The 14,221-nt window shown below is 47.0% G+C and overlaps 2 protein-coding genes across 2 annotated transcripts; one reads left to right on the top strand and one right to left on the bottom strand.

Annotated features, from left to right (window-relative positions):
• Positions 1–4,164: 4,164 nt before the first annotated feature.
• On the top strand, positions 4,165–10,519 carry LOC111147864 (ribosomal protein L7 like 1). Its single transcript, XM_022504130.1, has 7 exons — positions 4,165–4,450; positions 5,078–5,186; positions 5,860–6,023; positions 7,799–7,936; positions 8,754–8,863; positions 9,056–9,270; positions 9,886–10,519. The coding sequence occupies exons 1-6, from the start codon at positions 4,410–4,412 to the stop codon at positions 9,262–9,264; spliced, it is 771 nt and encodes a 256-aa protein (XP_022359838.1). The 5' UTR covers positions 4,165–4,409; the 3' UTR covers positions 9,265–9,270; positions 9,886–10,519.
• A 1,523-nt stretch (positions 10,520–12,042) lies between these two features.
• Positions 12,043–12,948, bottom strand: LOC111147816 (chromosome unknown C6orf226 homolog). Its single transcript, XM_022504065.1, has one exon. The coding sequence runs from the start codon at positions 12,924–12,926 to the stop codon at positions 12,675–12,677; it is 252 nt and encodes an 83-aa protein (XP_022359773.1). The 5' UTR covers positions 12,927–12,948; the 3' UTR covers positions 12,043–12,674.
• Between the last annotated feature and the right edge of the window lie 1,273 nt (positions 12,949–14,221).

Here is a 14,221-nt window from a genome sequence, read left to right as displayed (position 1 = left end):
CTCATGCTTGTCTTTCATCAGCATGATGTTGAGTCATGTCCTCCCCAGCTCTAGGCTCATCTGGCTGCTCTCACACTAATCTCTTTCCCACCTGATTCCTGGTAACCCCATGTCACTCTCTGAGGAAGCAACAAGGAAAACTTGAAACAAAACAAAGTCAACTTCAAGAAGGTTCATTATCCAAGAAAGAGGTTTGGGGACGATGTTGGAAATTGCAGATGGAGCCCCTTTTGGGTGCAGTGGGTGTGGCGGTTTTGCCTGAGAAGGCACTGCTCCAGTATCTCCTAAACAATTCCAAATAATCCCAAAGTGCAGACAATACAGAAGTAACCTGTTGTGGAATATGCTAGGAAAGGAACCCTGGAGCCAAGCCAGAGAGCCACAAAATGTCCTAAACGGAGTCTTTAAAAAATAGTCAAGAGGTTTCTAAAACAGGCAAATTAAAAAAAAAAAATCAAACAGGTAAATCACAAAAACGTAATTACCTAGACAGTTTTTTCTTTCTTTTTTTTTATTTTCTTATTTGAGAGAGAGAGCAGGAAAGCACAAGCAAACGGAGAGGGAGAAGCAGGCTCCCCGCCGAGCAGGGAGCCAGGTACAGAGCTCCATCCCAGGACCCTGAGATCATGATCTTAGTTGAAGGCAGAGGCTTAACCAACTGAGCCGCCCAGGCGTCCCATTTTTCTCTTAAACAAATACGCATAGGATAAATGAAAAACATAGCACAAAATGTAAGTCTTTCTATTTCAGGCCCCACTCCCATTTCCCAAAAATAACCCCCATCAATACTTTCTTGTATATACTTCCAAAATTGTTACATATAAATACATCTATAGCCAAAAAACAAAAACCACAAAACAAGCAGGAGCCACTCTCTTACACCCTATTCTGTATCTTGATTTTTCAAATGTAACCAAATATCTGAGAGTTATTATAGCCTGGTTGCAAGAAACGGAAACTGATCCGCTTGGTTAACCAGCATAATGGAGTTTTATAGGAAAGACAAAGATTGAAGGGAAAATTGAAGAACCACTAATCTTGAGAAAGAAAGAAGGAAGCTCCAGGTCTTCATAGGTAAAATTCTTAAAAGTTTTACCCCAAACCTCCAATGTTTCTCCCATCGTCACCCTGCTCAAGATTCAAAACCCAGAGGGGAGAAGTTTTTTGTTTCTTAAGATTTATTTATTGGGGCACCTGGGTGGCTCAGTTGGTAAGCATCTTTCTTCAGCACAAGTCATGATCCCAGGGTCCTGGGACTGAGCACCACATCTCCCTCTCCCACTGCCCCTGCTTGTGTTCCCTCTCTCGCTGTATCTCTCTCTGTCAAATAAATAATAAAATATTAAAATTTAAAAACCAACAAGATTTATTTATTTATTTATTTAAGAGAGAGAGGGAGGGAGAGCGAGCTTGAACAGGAGGAGCAGCACAGGGAGAGGGAGAGAATCTCCAGCAGGCTTCCTCATAAGTGTGGAGCCGGCCATGGGGCTCAATCTCACGACCCTGAGAGCATGACCTGAGCCAAAACCAGGAGTCTGACAAGTCAGACTTTAAACTAACTGAGCCACCAAGGTGCCCCACCCACCCAGAGAAGTTTATAGCATCTTATGCCCCCTCCCACTGGACAGATTGGAGGAGTTGGAAAGATCTTCCAGAGATCCCTTCAGCTTATATTCTGGGAGGACAAACATTTAGAGTTGATAACCCACTCCACTCTGAAAAAGTACTCGATGAAGGAGCGACCAGTCCACAAGAGAAATAGGATACTGTTAGGAAATGGACATGGAGATCAGCAGGCCAAAAAATAAAAAATACCACTAAGATTTCAGGACATGAAAACCTACCTCACTGCATATAATTGCAAAGTCTTTCATAATTTATTTAATCATTCCCTTGTAATGGACAACTACAGCAGTCAAGAAAAAAGGCCTATGACAACATGCTAAAAAGGATAAGATTTTTGGGGCACCTGGGTGGCTCAGTCCGTTAAGCATCTGACTCTTGATTTTGGCTCAGGTCACAATCTCAGGATGGTGAGATCAAGCCTGCGTGGGGCTCTGTGCTCAGCAGGGGAGTCTGCTTGAGATTCTCTACCCCCACCCTACTCCCTCCCCCACACTCTCTCTCTCTCAAAAATAAGCAAAATCTTTTAAAAATAATTTAAAAAAAAAGAGGGGCACCTGGATGGTACACTTGGTTGAGCATCTGACTCTTGATTTCAGCTCAGGTCATGATGGCAGGGCTGTGGGATCGAGCCCTGTGTGGGGCCCCGCCCTCAATGCAGAGTCTTCTAGTCCCTCTTCCTCTGCTCCTCCCTCTGCTCTTGCACACACACTCTCTTTCTCTAAACTTTCTCTCTCTCTAAACTAAATAAACTCATTAAAAAAAAAAAAAAGATTATTCTTGAGGCCCATTATTCTTCATTCTTACTCCTATCCTCACTTTGAAATAAAAGGTCTTATATCTTGCCTAGTGCTGGAGCATATGGTCAATGCTCAGTAAACAACATGCTTTCAGTTAGTGAATAATTTGGGGTTGAAGACGTCTTTTCCTCTGGATCTTTGTGGAACAATGGCTTAGGCACTGGGAATAAGTATGCTCCTAGCACCATCTGCTGGCATTGGTTAACCTTTCCTGAATCATGGCCTCCAAGTCTCTTTCCGCCAGTATTGTTAATTGCCCTGCAATTCCTCCTCTTCTTAATATTTTCAGTACCGCAGAACTTACCTCTTATCTGTACATAGAAACAGTTACAAAATAGTGACTTATTTTTGTTCCTTGTTTACTATCTAATAAATGTTTTACACTTTGGTGATCCTTGTTTTTGCCTTTTTGCAAAGTAAGACACACATGAAACGCTGAGTGAGGAGCCTCATATCAGTCTTGAACTCCAAAGACTGTGTTGTCCTTTGACGTTTATTCATAGGTAATGAGCTCTGTGTATGGCACTATCTTTCTGGTTGGACTAGTTACATAGCACATACCAATATGATGCTTTGAGCTTATTTAAAAAGCCCCTGTAAGTGCCCACTATTGTGACAGGAGTTGTAGAAGACAAAAAAGCATGAGGTAAGTTCCCTGCCTTCAGAGCACTCCATCTAATCAGGGTAAGTCGAACAGTATAGGATAAAGTCCATGGTGATGCCTATAAGTGCCCATTGTCAAGTGATGACATTGGGATACATACTGGGCTAGACATCCAAAGCCTGGAGACATTTTTGTCATATCTGGGATGGGGGTGCTACTGGCATGTAGTTGGTCGAAGCCTGGGATGCTGCTAAACACCCCCACAAGGCACAGAGAGCCCCCACATAATAAAGAATTATCTAGCCCAAAAAAGCCGGTAGTGCCAAGATTGAGAAGCCTCCGCTATACCTTTAGCAACTGCCATGAGCGAGGCAGTTATGGTCCCTGCCCTCCTAGTATCATGAAGAAATATTAAAAATAGGGGCACCTGGGTGGCTCAGCTCTTAAGCATCTGCCTTTGGCTCAGGTCATGATCTGAAGCTTGGGATCACTTTGAAGCACGCTTAAAAAACAGAGTATCAACCCCTCAACCTCCCACTGAATGAAAATCTGCATTTTCACAAGACCTTCAGGGGATTACTATGCATATCAGTGCTGGAGACAGCGCTACGCTGGAGGGTTTTCACTGTTTTGTGAAGACCAGGAAAGAAGGCAGCAAATTCCGTGGTGAGAGCCATAGCAGGGAAGATTGTGAGATGGCGGGAAGAATTCCTAGTTTTCGATCCAGCACTACTAACTAACATAGTGTTGCCTGCTTACAGTCAGACATTGTGCTAAGCGCTTTATATCGAGTATTTCACATCATCCTCCTAACGCTATTAGGCAGGTCCATTTTAGGGGTAAAGCAAACCAAGGTCCGCTGGGACCAGTGCTCCGGGACGCACCGACCGCGCCAGGCCGATGGAATCGAAGCCGCATTCTCTCCCACCCGAAGTCCTCCACAAACACCTCCACCCACACGTAAGAGCCAAAGTCACGGCTCCACGTCTCTCCACCCAGCAAGGGCCAACCACGCCAGGCGGTCCTCCCTCCCGGACTCGCGCGGCCGCAGGGAAACCCGGAGGAGCGGCGCGCCCTCCACCCCGGAAGTCGTAGGTGCAACGAGGAAAGCGGCTTTGTTTTTGAGCTCCGCCGGCAGCATCAAACGAATACAGCGTCAAGGAACAGGGCGGGATTTGAAGATGGCACAGACCCTAAAGGGCTTGGAAGCAGTGCGAAGAACGTTTTGTGCAGCATTTAGCAGGAAGCTGTGTTAGCGAGACCTCAGCTGCTCACCGCCGGCAGCTGGCCGCCGGGGTGGTACGCCGGGAGCTGGAAGACAGGTCTCTATGGTCAAGTAACTATAGAGCGGGCCTCTCTTCCCACACGTGGTGGGGCTGCGCATGAGCAGTCGTCGCAGCTTCGGAAACATGGCGGAGGAAGAGTGAGTGTTTGGGCTTTGAATTTCTCCAGTGGGGTGTTGAGCATCTGGTACCATCCACAGTGTTTATTCCGTAGCGGCGGGAAATAAGGATACTTGTGGCCTGAAGGAAAAGATTAGAAAAGACTCCACATTACAGAGGGTGGGATGAGGAGGAAGGAGCCGTAGGGTTCGGGCTGACGATCAGACGGAGGGAGCCGCCGTCAAGTTTGGGTTCCCTAGAGCGGAGAGGATTGAGTTTCTGGCCGCGGACTGAAGAGTGCCAGGCTTGGGTTCACTCAGCCTGGCTTAAGTGTTAGCCCTGCTGATGGAACTGAGCTGTCCCAACCCCACGGGGTTTTACGAGAATCACGTAGCTCCTAGTGTGATTTAAAAGGCTGTGGCAGTAAAAGCTCCTTGGAGGCAAACGGGGGGTTAGTGGCCAAGGAGTTCATGACTTCTTACTGCTTTAGGATAGAGTGAATGTTAAGGGGTCCGTTTTGAGGACTGGAGTCAGAAATCAGAGGTTCAGCGAAGTCTGTCTTCAGGAATTTGAAGAGCGTGATGTTGCTCGAAGACCAAGAAATGGTTTAGAAATCCATTAACATTTATTTTTTAAACATTACCGCTGATTGCAATTTTCCGTATCAGGCAAAGAAAAAAGATCCCGTTGGTTCCAGAAAATCTCCTGAAAAAGAGGAAGGCTTATCAGGCCCTTAAAGCCACTCAAGCAAAGCAGGCACTTTTGGACAAGAAGGAGGTAACGATGGGGAACCAAGAGAAGGGAATTAGAATGTGTATTTGGTGAGTTGTGTCCACAGTGTTTGAACTAGATTTGGTATGGACAGTCCTTTCCGCATAGATTCTAAGAGGTAAATGGTTCATGTCTTACTTTAACAGGTATTTATAAAACACTTTCTGCAGGTAAAATACTGGAGTAGAGTTTGTTAAAGGAAAAAATGGAATAGACATTGTACTGTTTAGGCTCATACTAAGTGATTTGAAAGACCAAACATGCTTGTATACCTGGAAGAAAATGTATTTTTTTCAGATAGGGCAGACAACTTTTGCTGTTTGCTCAACGTTTTTGGAAATTACATATTTTGGAGTCAGGACAATGAAAGGGGCTCATGCTTATTCTGTACTTCATGAAGCTTAACCCAGTGTTAGAGTCTATAAGCATGGGTTGGTAAACATTGGCTAACGGCATGTAAACTAACGTGTTTATTCATTGGAGGCGCTTCCTAGTACTGTATGAGTTTTCATACCTCCACCTTCACTTGGGTGTCTCATTTTTCCCTTACATGGAAGATGTGCTTCTGTTTAAGGAACACAGTGGGAAACACACTCAATTGATACTGACTAATGAATTACTATTGTAGAAATAAAAAATGGACACACAAAATGGTGACAATGGTCTGCCTTCTTTGTAGCAGAAGAAAGGAAAACAGCTCAAGTTTAAGCGACTGGAATGGTTCTTACATGATTCCTGGCGGCAGCAACGTGACAGGGTGCGCCTCAGACGACTAGAAGTGAAACCTCGTGGCCTGGAAGTGCCAGATAAACATTCCTTGGCCTTTGTTGTACGCATCCAAAGGTGGGAAACTTGGCAGATTCCATAGGCTGGAGCAGACTGTTGGTTCAGCTTTAGACCCTTTTCTAGGGAGATGAACACAGTAGGCTTTAAGCCACTAAGGCAAGTTGTGCTGGGAATTCAGGGTTGAGCACAACATAGGTTTCATCTGTAAGGTTAAGGAGACTGACCTTAGGCAGACAGGCATGAAAATATACCCAGTGGTAGGACGGTCGACTGCTGCCAGGCCCATACTGGTTTAAGACACTTTAAAGCAGGAACTTGAAGCTGAGACCTGGGGGAGGACTTTCTAGGCATAGAAAGTTCTGAATTGGGAACCATTCTTTTCTTTTTTTTTTTTTTTTTTAAGAGTTTATTTATTTGAGGGGCGCCTGGGTGGCTCAGTCATTAGGCGTCTGGCCTTGGCTTGGGTTGTGATACCGGGGTCCTGGGATGGAGCCCCAAGTCAGGCTCCCTGCTCAACAGGAGTCTGCTGCTCCCTCTGCTTGTGTTCCTCTCTCTCCGTGTCTCTCTGTGTCAAATAAATGGTTAGAATCTTTAAAAAAAAAAAAAAGATTTTATTTATTTGAGGGGCGCCTGGGTGGCTCAGTTGGTTAAGCCTCTGCCTTCTGCTCAGGTCATGATCCCGGGGTCCTGGGATCAAGTCCCACATCGGACTCCTTGCTCAGTGGGGAGCTGCTTCTCTCTCCCCCTGCTGCTCCCCCTGCATGTACTCACTCTGTCAAATAAATAAATAAAATTTTTTTAAAAAGATTTAATTTATTTGACAGAGAGCATGAGGAGAGGGGAGGGCAGAGGAAGAGGAAGAAAGAGGCTTCCTGCTGAGCAGAGAGCCTGCCATGGGGCTCAATCCCAGGACTCTGGGATCATGACCTGAGTGGAAGGCTGACACTTAACCAGCTGAGCCACCTAGGTGCCCTGCAAGGAGTCTTTCTAGGAACTGAACTGAGGTCAAGTAGAGAAGCATATTTAGTGCTGGAGAGAGTTCTTAAAGCTTTTTCCTTATTTAGTTGTACTTTTCTCAGTCGACCTGCATGTACAGCTACCTTTTCCTATTTCCCATACCCAGTCACCCAAACCAGAAACCTGCGGGCTTTAAATACTTTTGAGCCGTTGTTACTAACCTTCCCTACTGCTTCCCAGAATCTCTTTCCTAGACTACCACGTTAGCTTCGTCTTTTTTTTTTTTTTTTAAAGATTTTATTTATTTATTTGACAGACAGAGATCACAAGTAGGCAGAGAGGCAGGCAGAGAGAGAGGAAGGGAAGCAGGCTCCCTGCTGAGCAGAGAGCCCGATGCAGGACTCGATCCCAGGACCCTGAGATCATGACCTGAGCCGAAGGCAGCGGCTTAACCCACTGAGCCACCCAGGCGCCCCCACGTTAGCTTCTTAACTGAGTTTCCCTGCCTCTGGTGTCACACTTTCAGATCTGTCCAGTATGCTCTTCTCAGTGATTGTTAAAAAGAAAGTGGAGTGTATCTCCTTTACCTAGAATCTGTCGTGCCTTTACTGCCCACAAGTCGTCTTCTTTGGTTTGACATGCACAGCCCTACACACACAGAATCGGGGCCCATCTCTGTGTTCCTGTAGCCCTCAGGCGTTGCTCCACCTCATGTAAGAGTGATCTCTCTATATGCCTGCCAGCTCCTGGCGTGACCTGTAAGACACAGTTTGTGTCATGCTCTCTGGATGCCCTGTAGTGGCAAACATTTTGTAGGTGCTTGCTGGACTGACATAAACTGGATAAAACCTGACTTCCTGTGCTCTGCATTTCAGGATTAATGGGGTGAGTTCACTGGTGCAGAGGACCATTGCAAGGCTTCGCCTGAAGAAGATTTTCAGTGGTGTCTTTTTCAGAGTAACCCCCCAGACCATAAAAACGCTGCGTGTAGTGGAACCTTATGTGGCCTGGGGGTGAGTAAGGGGTTTGTGTGTGTGTGTGTGTGTATTCATACCTGGGGATGAGTAAGGTGTGTGTGTGTGTGTGTGTGTGTGTGTGTGTGTGTGTGTGTGTGTGTATTCATACTAAATTGTATTTGAGCATGAGGAGAACATTAGGATGCCCAGGGTGCTGTTCTCCAAGCCTAGGAGCTCATATTGCTGTTTCAAAGAAACATTCTGTTGTGACCACGGTCACCAGAAATCAGCTGCTAGCGGTGAAACTTTGGAACACGGGGCAGGTAGATCAGGAGGTACCCATGCTGCTGCTGACGCACCATGAACAGTACCGCACTGGGCGCATTCACTTGCAGGCTAAGGCTGAGTCAGGGGTAGAAGAGAAATTAACTCTTGGAGTCTTGAAGCAAGCTAAGGGCCGTGCTTGTGTAAAAGTTGTGTTCCTTCAAATGAAATGAAAACCCAGCAGAGGCCGGGATTTAATTTCAAACTCTGGCCCCATCTTGGGTAGAGGGTCATCCGAGGCCAGAGTCCTGAACTGTAAGCCAGCACTTGTTTTATTCTTGTTTGGGAAAGTAAAAATTTTTTTGCATGGTGAATGTTTATATCCATATATTTTAATTTCTAATTACATAGTCAGGGCCACTCTGGTTTTCTGCCCTCTTCACTTGTATACTTCCAAGCACCCCGGCTGCATCGTGATTGCAGGAGATATCTTGGTGGGAAGAAGGGGTGGTGGGACAATCTCTCCTCAGCCAGGCTGCAGGACTGAGTGGCCAGTGCCACACGGTGTGCCGCGGCCTGATGAGGCTGTACCTCATTCGGTCTCACATAGGTTTCCAAATCTGAAGTCTGTCCGGGAACTCATCTTGAAACGTGGACAAGCCAAGGTCAAGAATAAAACCATCCCTTTGACAAATAATACAGTGATTGAGGAGCACCTGGGTGAGTGTTGCACTTAGGGGTCAGTAGGGGTAGAAAGCAAGGATTTCTGGTGGTCTTGATGTCAGATCTAGGTCGTATTCTTATTGGGGTCCCAAGAAACCACCAGAGTGCCCATCTCGGGCATGTAAGAGCCTCATGGTTTATACTGAGCCAAATATTGAGTGAAGGAATCTCTACCCTTATGTTTCCCAGGGAAGTATGGTGTTATTTGCCTGGAAGACCTCATTCATGAAATTGCCTTTCCGGGGAAGAATTTCCAGGAGATCTCTGCATTCTTACGTCCTTTCCATCTCTCAGTGGCCCGTCACACTACCAAGAATAGAGTGGGCTTCCTGAAGGAGGTGGGCTTACCTGGCTATCGAGGTGAATGCATCAATCAGCTTATTCGACAGTTGAATTAAACCCAGGTGAGGCTGGAAACTGCCCTTGGGCTGACTTTCAATGGGCCATGCTTTGCCAGTTAAAAATCCTTTTTGCATTTACTAGTATCTGAAAGTGACTGGCATTGGGGGGAGAGAGGAGATGGGTAGCTACAAGTCTAACAGATAGAAATGTGCTTGGGGCAGTGAATTCCTGGGTAAGACATGGGGCTATGTGAATTCCAGCAGTTACAGGCTAGAAAATGCTGTATTGCTGTGGTCATTTGGCCTAGAGATGGGGAGAGAATAAAAACCAATTTCTTTTTTTTTTTTTTTTTTTTGAGATTTTATTTATTTGTCAGAGAGGGAGAGAGAGCGAGCGAGCACAGGCAGAGGCAGAGGGAGAAGCAGGCTCCCCGCCGAGCAAGGAGCCCGATGTGGGACTCGATCCCAGGACGCTAGGATCATGACCTGAGCCGAAGGCAGCTGCTTAACCAACTGAGCCACCCAGGCGTCCCTAAAAACCAATTTCAAAAAGGATGTAAAGATCTAACCCATCAATTTTGTTAAAAGTATCTTAATTTTTTGAAATTGCTTATTACTAATATGTGGTGTCACCTTTCATTAAACTTCTATTAACAAATTTGTGTTTTTCTTCCTCAGCATATCTGAAAACACAGCACATCGGTGGCGCGTGTTTTGTCTCTTAGAATTGTTACCAGTATCTTCGAAGAAGATTATTTTCTGTTATATCTTGAGAAACTAGAGGAAGGGTCAGGGAAAAAATGATGATGATCTGGCAGGCATTTGTCATCACAGCCCAGTTCCAAGGGAAAGTTCCAGTGTGTTTTCCACGTTGCCTGCCCCCACCACCTCTGACGTCAACGAAAGACTCCTGCCACGGAAGGGGAAGTTCTGCCGTGTCACATCTTCTATCCTGGGGTTTAAAGTTGGTGAACGAATACCCAGGCATGAATACAAGACAGCAGTGGACCAGCCTCAGGGACGTACTTGAACCTGGGCGTTTCTAGGGCCTTGTTTTGGAAGGAATTTGAAATATAACTACAAAGAAGAGCACAAAAACAGTGCTCAGTTGTCTCTGCTATGAGTCCCTGTTCTCACTTTTCAGTGACAGCTTTGCAAGGTCTCAGATGGCCCTGAGGTGTATCTGGTGGCTTCCTTAGCCTAGCCCGTGATTGACCTAATCCTTTTCTTTAGCTCAGATTCTTAACCTATTCTTGGGTCTGTGAGAAGGGAAAGACCCTTTTTCCAGGAAAATACATATATTCAAATTTTCGCTTGGAAGTTTCTGTGTTCATAGACTCTTCATAGGGACCCATGCATGTTACGTGAGGAAGTCCTGCACTACCTGCATTGGTCACCTGGGCCCTGACCTTGTTAGTCTCCTCTGGTCCTGTATCCTGTGGAAGACCAGGGCTTACCAAGATAGCTTTCTCCCTTGGAGCCAATTGGGTGTTTCCTATTAGCAACACAGTGGTAGATTTCTGAGCCCCCATGCCATCTACCTTAGGGAAATGCCCACCATTTATTTCTGCTGGGCTTCAGGATGAAATTTTCTTTGGCATGGATGTCATTTAGGCTTCATTGGACCCTCTCCTTGCATATTCTAGACTGCAAAAGTATTGCTGTCTATCCCACTGGTGGGATCCCACGATGCCATAGGCCAATACCGAGGCTCCCAGGGACTGAGACCTAAAAGTGGGATCTGATCGTGCTTGTGTTTATCATCTGTGTCCCCCTCCTAGGTGGGCCTTCCTCTGCTTCTGTCACTTTGTTGCCTCAATTGCCATCTGAGTAGTTGGTGAGGCTGTGCCAGGTATAGGTCAAGACTCGGAAACATGCTTAACCATTGTGTGCCCTGGTCCCTTAAGATCAGCTTTGCTGCACTTTTGGCTCATGGGGCCCTCAAACATAGCTGTGAGGTTGAGTTAGAATGAGAACAATGCCTTAAAATGTGCCAGGTTATGAGGTAATTAATTAGGTTGGTTGGTTCAAGAGTTAACCTGCCAAGAATAGATGTTAGAGCTTACACTTAAACTTTAAAGCATTGTGAAATCAAATTACTTTAAAGTGACGTATCAGAAAGCCATGGGAAAAGAGCATTTGTGAGTGTGGAAGCACAGGGTTTCTGTCACAGATCTATTTTATACTAAATACAGGAATAATGTTTCCATCTTGCCTGCAGAATCGGACTCTAGTCTAACGTGTGTGCCTCATTCAGTGCAGTTCAAAGGATTAAACAAAAGAATACTTTTTAACTTATAATTTTATGGAAATAGATGTTATAAAAATTAATGCCCTACTGTATTATGTACTGTGATATACCATTTCCTAAACAAGCTGTGGAACTGCCATTTCTGGGGAAAACGAGTCCTTTTGTATGGTACGTAGATTGCGTATGTGACTTGTTCGTGGCTGTCAGCGTATATTCCTGTCTGCACATACCATATGTATGTGGAAAACACCTCAGTTTCAGGAAGCAGTAGGGGCAGTGAGCCACGTGGCCTATTTAAAAGAGACAAACTTAAGAAGGTGGTTGTAGGAGCTTTTCTTCTGTTCTAAAATCAAGCCTGATCCAACTAGTTGCCAGAGATTTTGTTTTTGATTGGCTTTGTTTTTTTTTTTTAAGATTTTATTTATTTATTTGATAGAGATCACAAGTAGGCAGAGAGAGAGGAGGAAGCAGGCTCCCCGCTGAGCGGAGAGCCCCATGCAGTGCTCCATCCCAGGACCCTGGGATCATGACCTGAGCCGAAGCCAGAGGCTTTAACCCACTGAGCCACCCAGGTGCCCCTTTTGATCGTCTTTTTTAATGCTTTGGGATTTTACTGGTTTAATGTGTCTTTGAAGTACTTCTGGGGCCAAGTGTAATCATCAGATCTTTTGCATTGCTAGCCGCTGATCTGGAGAATGGCTGGAATCAACACCACGTGGATCCCAAATCCACTTCCACAGCCGCCAGAATAAGCTGACCTGGAAGAGAAACACTGACACTCTCCTACGTCACTAACAGAATTTGTTCCCCCTGAGCAAGACTCTGTCAGTGTGTCCTCAGTGGTAGTTTAAAGATGAAACCACATCTATGCATCTCAGTGAAGGATGAGATTTGCCAAATACAAGGTCTGAAACGGGATTTGTAAAACTTTTTTTTTTTTTTTTTTTTTTTTAATGTGGACGATGGTCCAGAAATACGGATACAAGTCAACTGTAAGGACGCTCCCAGGAGGCTAAATTCCAGCTGAGACCGGTTGGGGCAAATGCACAAAAGACGAATAACCGTGGCCGGTATCCGCGGTCCGAGGAGATGCAGGATACAGTCACGCCTTCCAGGTCTAAGAGGCGAAGGACCGCGAGCCACAGGAACCCAATCCGTGCCATCAGGAAGGCGCAGTTCCTGCCTCCGCCGAGCAGGGCCCCTTCACGCGGTTCCTCTACCCGGATCCGAGGGTGGGCGGTGCGGGGGCCTTGGCCGATTCCGCGGCCTCCCATGGCTTGGGCCTCCGCGGGAGCCGGGACGCCGTGGGTTCGCCGTGGGTCGCCGCGATGTGGCGCTTCTCCACGCCCGGGAGCTCCCGGCCCTGCTGAACCAGCTGCAGGAGCTGCGCCAGGCTCACCGAGGCGGGGGCTGCGTCCTCCGGCGCGGGGCTGGGGCCCGAACAGCTCTGACCGCCGGGCCCCTCCATGCCCCGCTACTCAGTCCGACTCGCGTGCGCTTCCGGGTGGGGTGGGTGCAACCACCGTCGGAGGAAATGGAGGGGATGCGTAGAGCATACCAAGTCGGCCCAGGAAGGGGGAGCGCTTGAGACTGCGACCGGCTCCACGCAGAGCGATTCTCTTACACACACACACACCAGCTCCACGCAGAAACCCTTCACACACACACACACACACACACACACACACCAGCTCCACGCAGAAACGCTTCCTTTACACACGCACACACCAGCTCCACGCAGAAACGCTTTACACACACGGAAAACAGCTCACACGAGAGCCTGCAAAGTGCAGTCCTTTAGAAGGAACTCGAAGGCTTGCACAGAACGGGCCGTACGTGCGGACACGCTGATTCAGGCAAAAAGACCCAATTTGACACAAGTGCATAGGAACTAAGTACAAACCTCTTTTGTTTCTTTCTTTCTCCTTCTCCTTCTTCTCCTTCTCCTCCTTCTCCTTCTCCTTCTCCTTCTGTCTTTTTAAAGATTGATTGGTTGATTGACTGATTTGTGAGAGTGAGTGAGCTAGCCAGCGAAGAGCACGAGTAGGAGGAGGGGCAGCGGGAAAGGGAGACCCAGACTGCCCGCTGAGCAGGGAGCCCCATGTGGGGCTCCATCCAGTGACTGGGTCATGACCTGAGCCGAAGCTGGAGGCAGGGGCTTAACCAACGCTCCTTATTTTCTTTTTAAAGTAATCTCTTGGGGCGCTGCTGGATGGTGCTGCCTTCGGCTCAGGTCATGATCCCAGGGTCCTAGGATCCAGCCCCCCCCCCCCCGCCCCCCGTATCAGGCCCCTTGCTCAGCGGGGTGCCTGCGTCTCCCTCTGCCTACTGCTCTCCCTGCTTGTGTTCTCTCTTTCTATCTCTCTAATAAATAGAACCTTTAAAAAAAATTTTTTTTAACAAGTCATCTCTTGGGGCTGGAATTCACGACCCCCCAAGATCAAAAGTCGCATGCTTCTCCAACTGAGCCAGTCAGACACCCTCAGTACATACCTGTCTTCACACACCTACAGGGACACACGGGGCACATGTAGAGACTCATAGCAAGCGGAACATCTCCGAGCTGGACTCCCCAGCTCCACACGAAAAACAGCTGTGGAGAGATTGCCAGTGGCCTCAGGAGAACTGGAAGTAAGCGACAGTACCACAGAGCCTTGCCACTCTCTCCCCATTTCCTGCCAAGGAGACTCTGTTCCGGGTGTTCGCAAGGGGGATGAGAAAAGATGAAGGTGAGCCAGGTGTGCTGCAGTCCCTCTGACTGCT

Source organism: Enhydra lutris, unplaced genomic scaffold, assembly GCF_002288905.1.
Source record: "Enhydra lutris kenyoni isolate GAN:26980312 unplaced genomic scaffold, ASM228890v2 scaffoldscaffold17, whole genome shotgun sequence".
In the NCBI taxonomy this organism is placed as follows: domain Eukaryota; kingdom Metazoa; phylum Chordata; class Mammalia; order Carnivora; family Mustelidae; genus Enhydra; species Enhydra lutris.
This window is presented reverse-complemented; position numbering and strand designations above follow the sequence as displayed.

Excerpts from the sequence above, each read along its gene's own strand:
- LOC111147816 (XM_022504065.1), bottom strand. The coding sequence starts at position 12,926 with ATGGAGGGGCCCGGCGGTCAGAGCTGTTCGGGCCCCAGCCCCGCGCCG.
- LOC111147864 (XM_022504130.1), top strand. The coding sequence starts at position 4,410 with ATGAGCAGTCGTCGCAGCTTCGGAAACATGGCGGAGGAAGA. Across the intron at positions 4,451-5,077 it reads GGAAACATGGCGGAGGAAGA|GCAAAGAAAAAAGATCCCGT; the intron begins GTGAGTGTTTGG and ends TTTCCGTATCAG. Across the intron at positions 7,937-8,753 it reads GAACCTTATGTGGCCTGGGG|GTTTCCAAATCTGAAGTCTG; the intron begins GTGAGTAAGGGG and ends GGTCTCACATAG.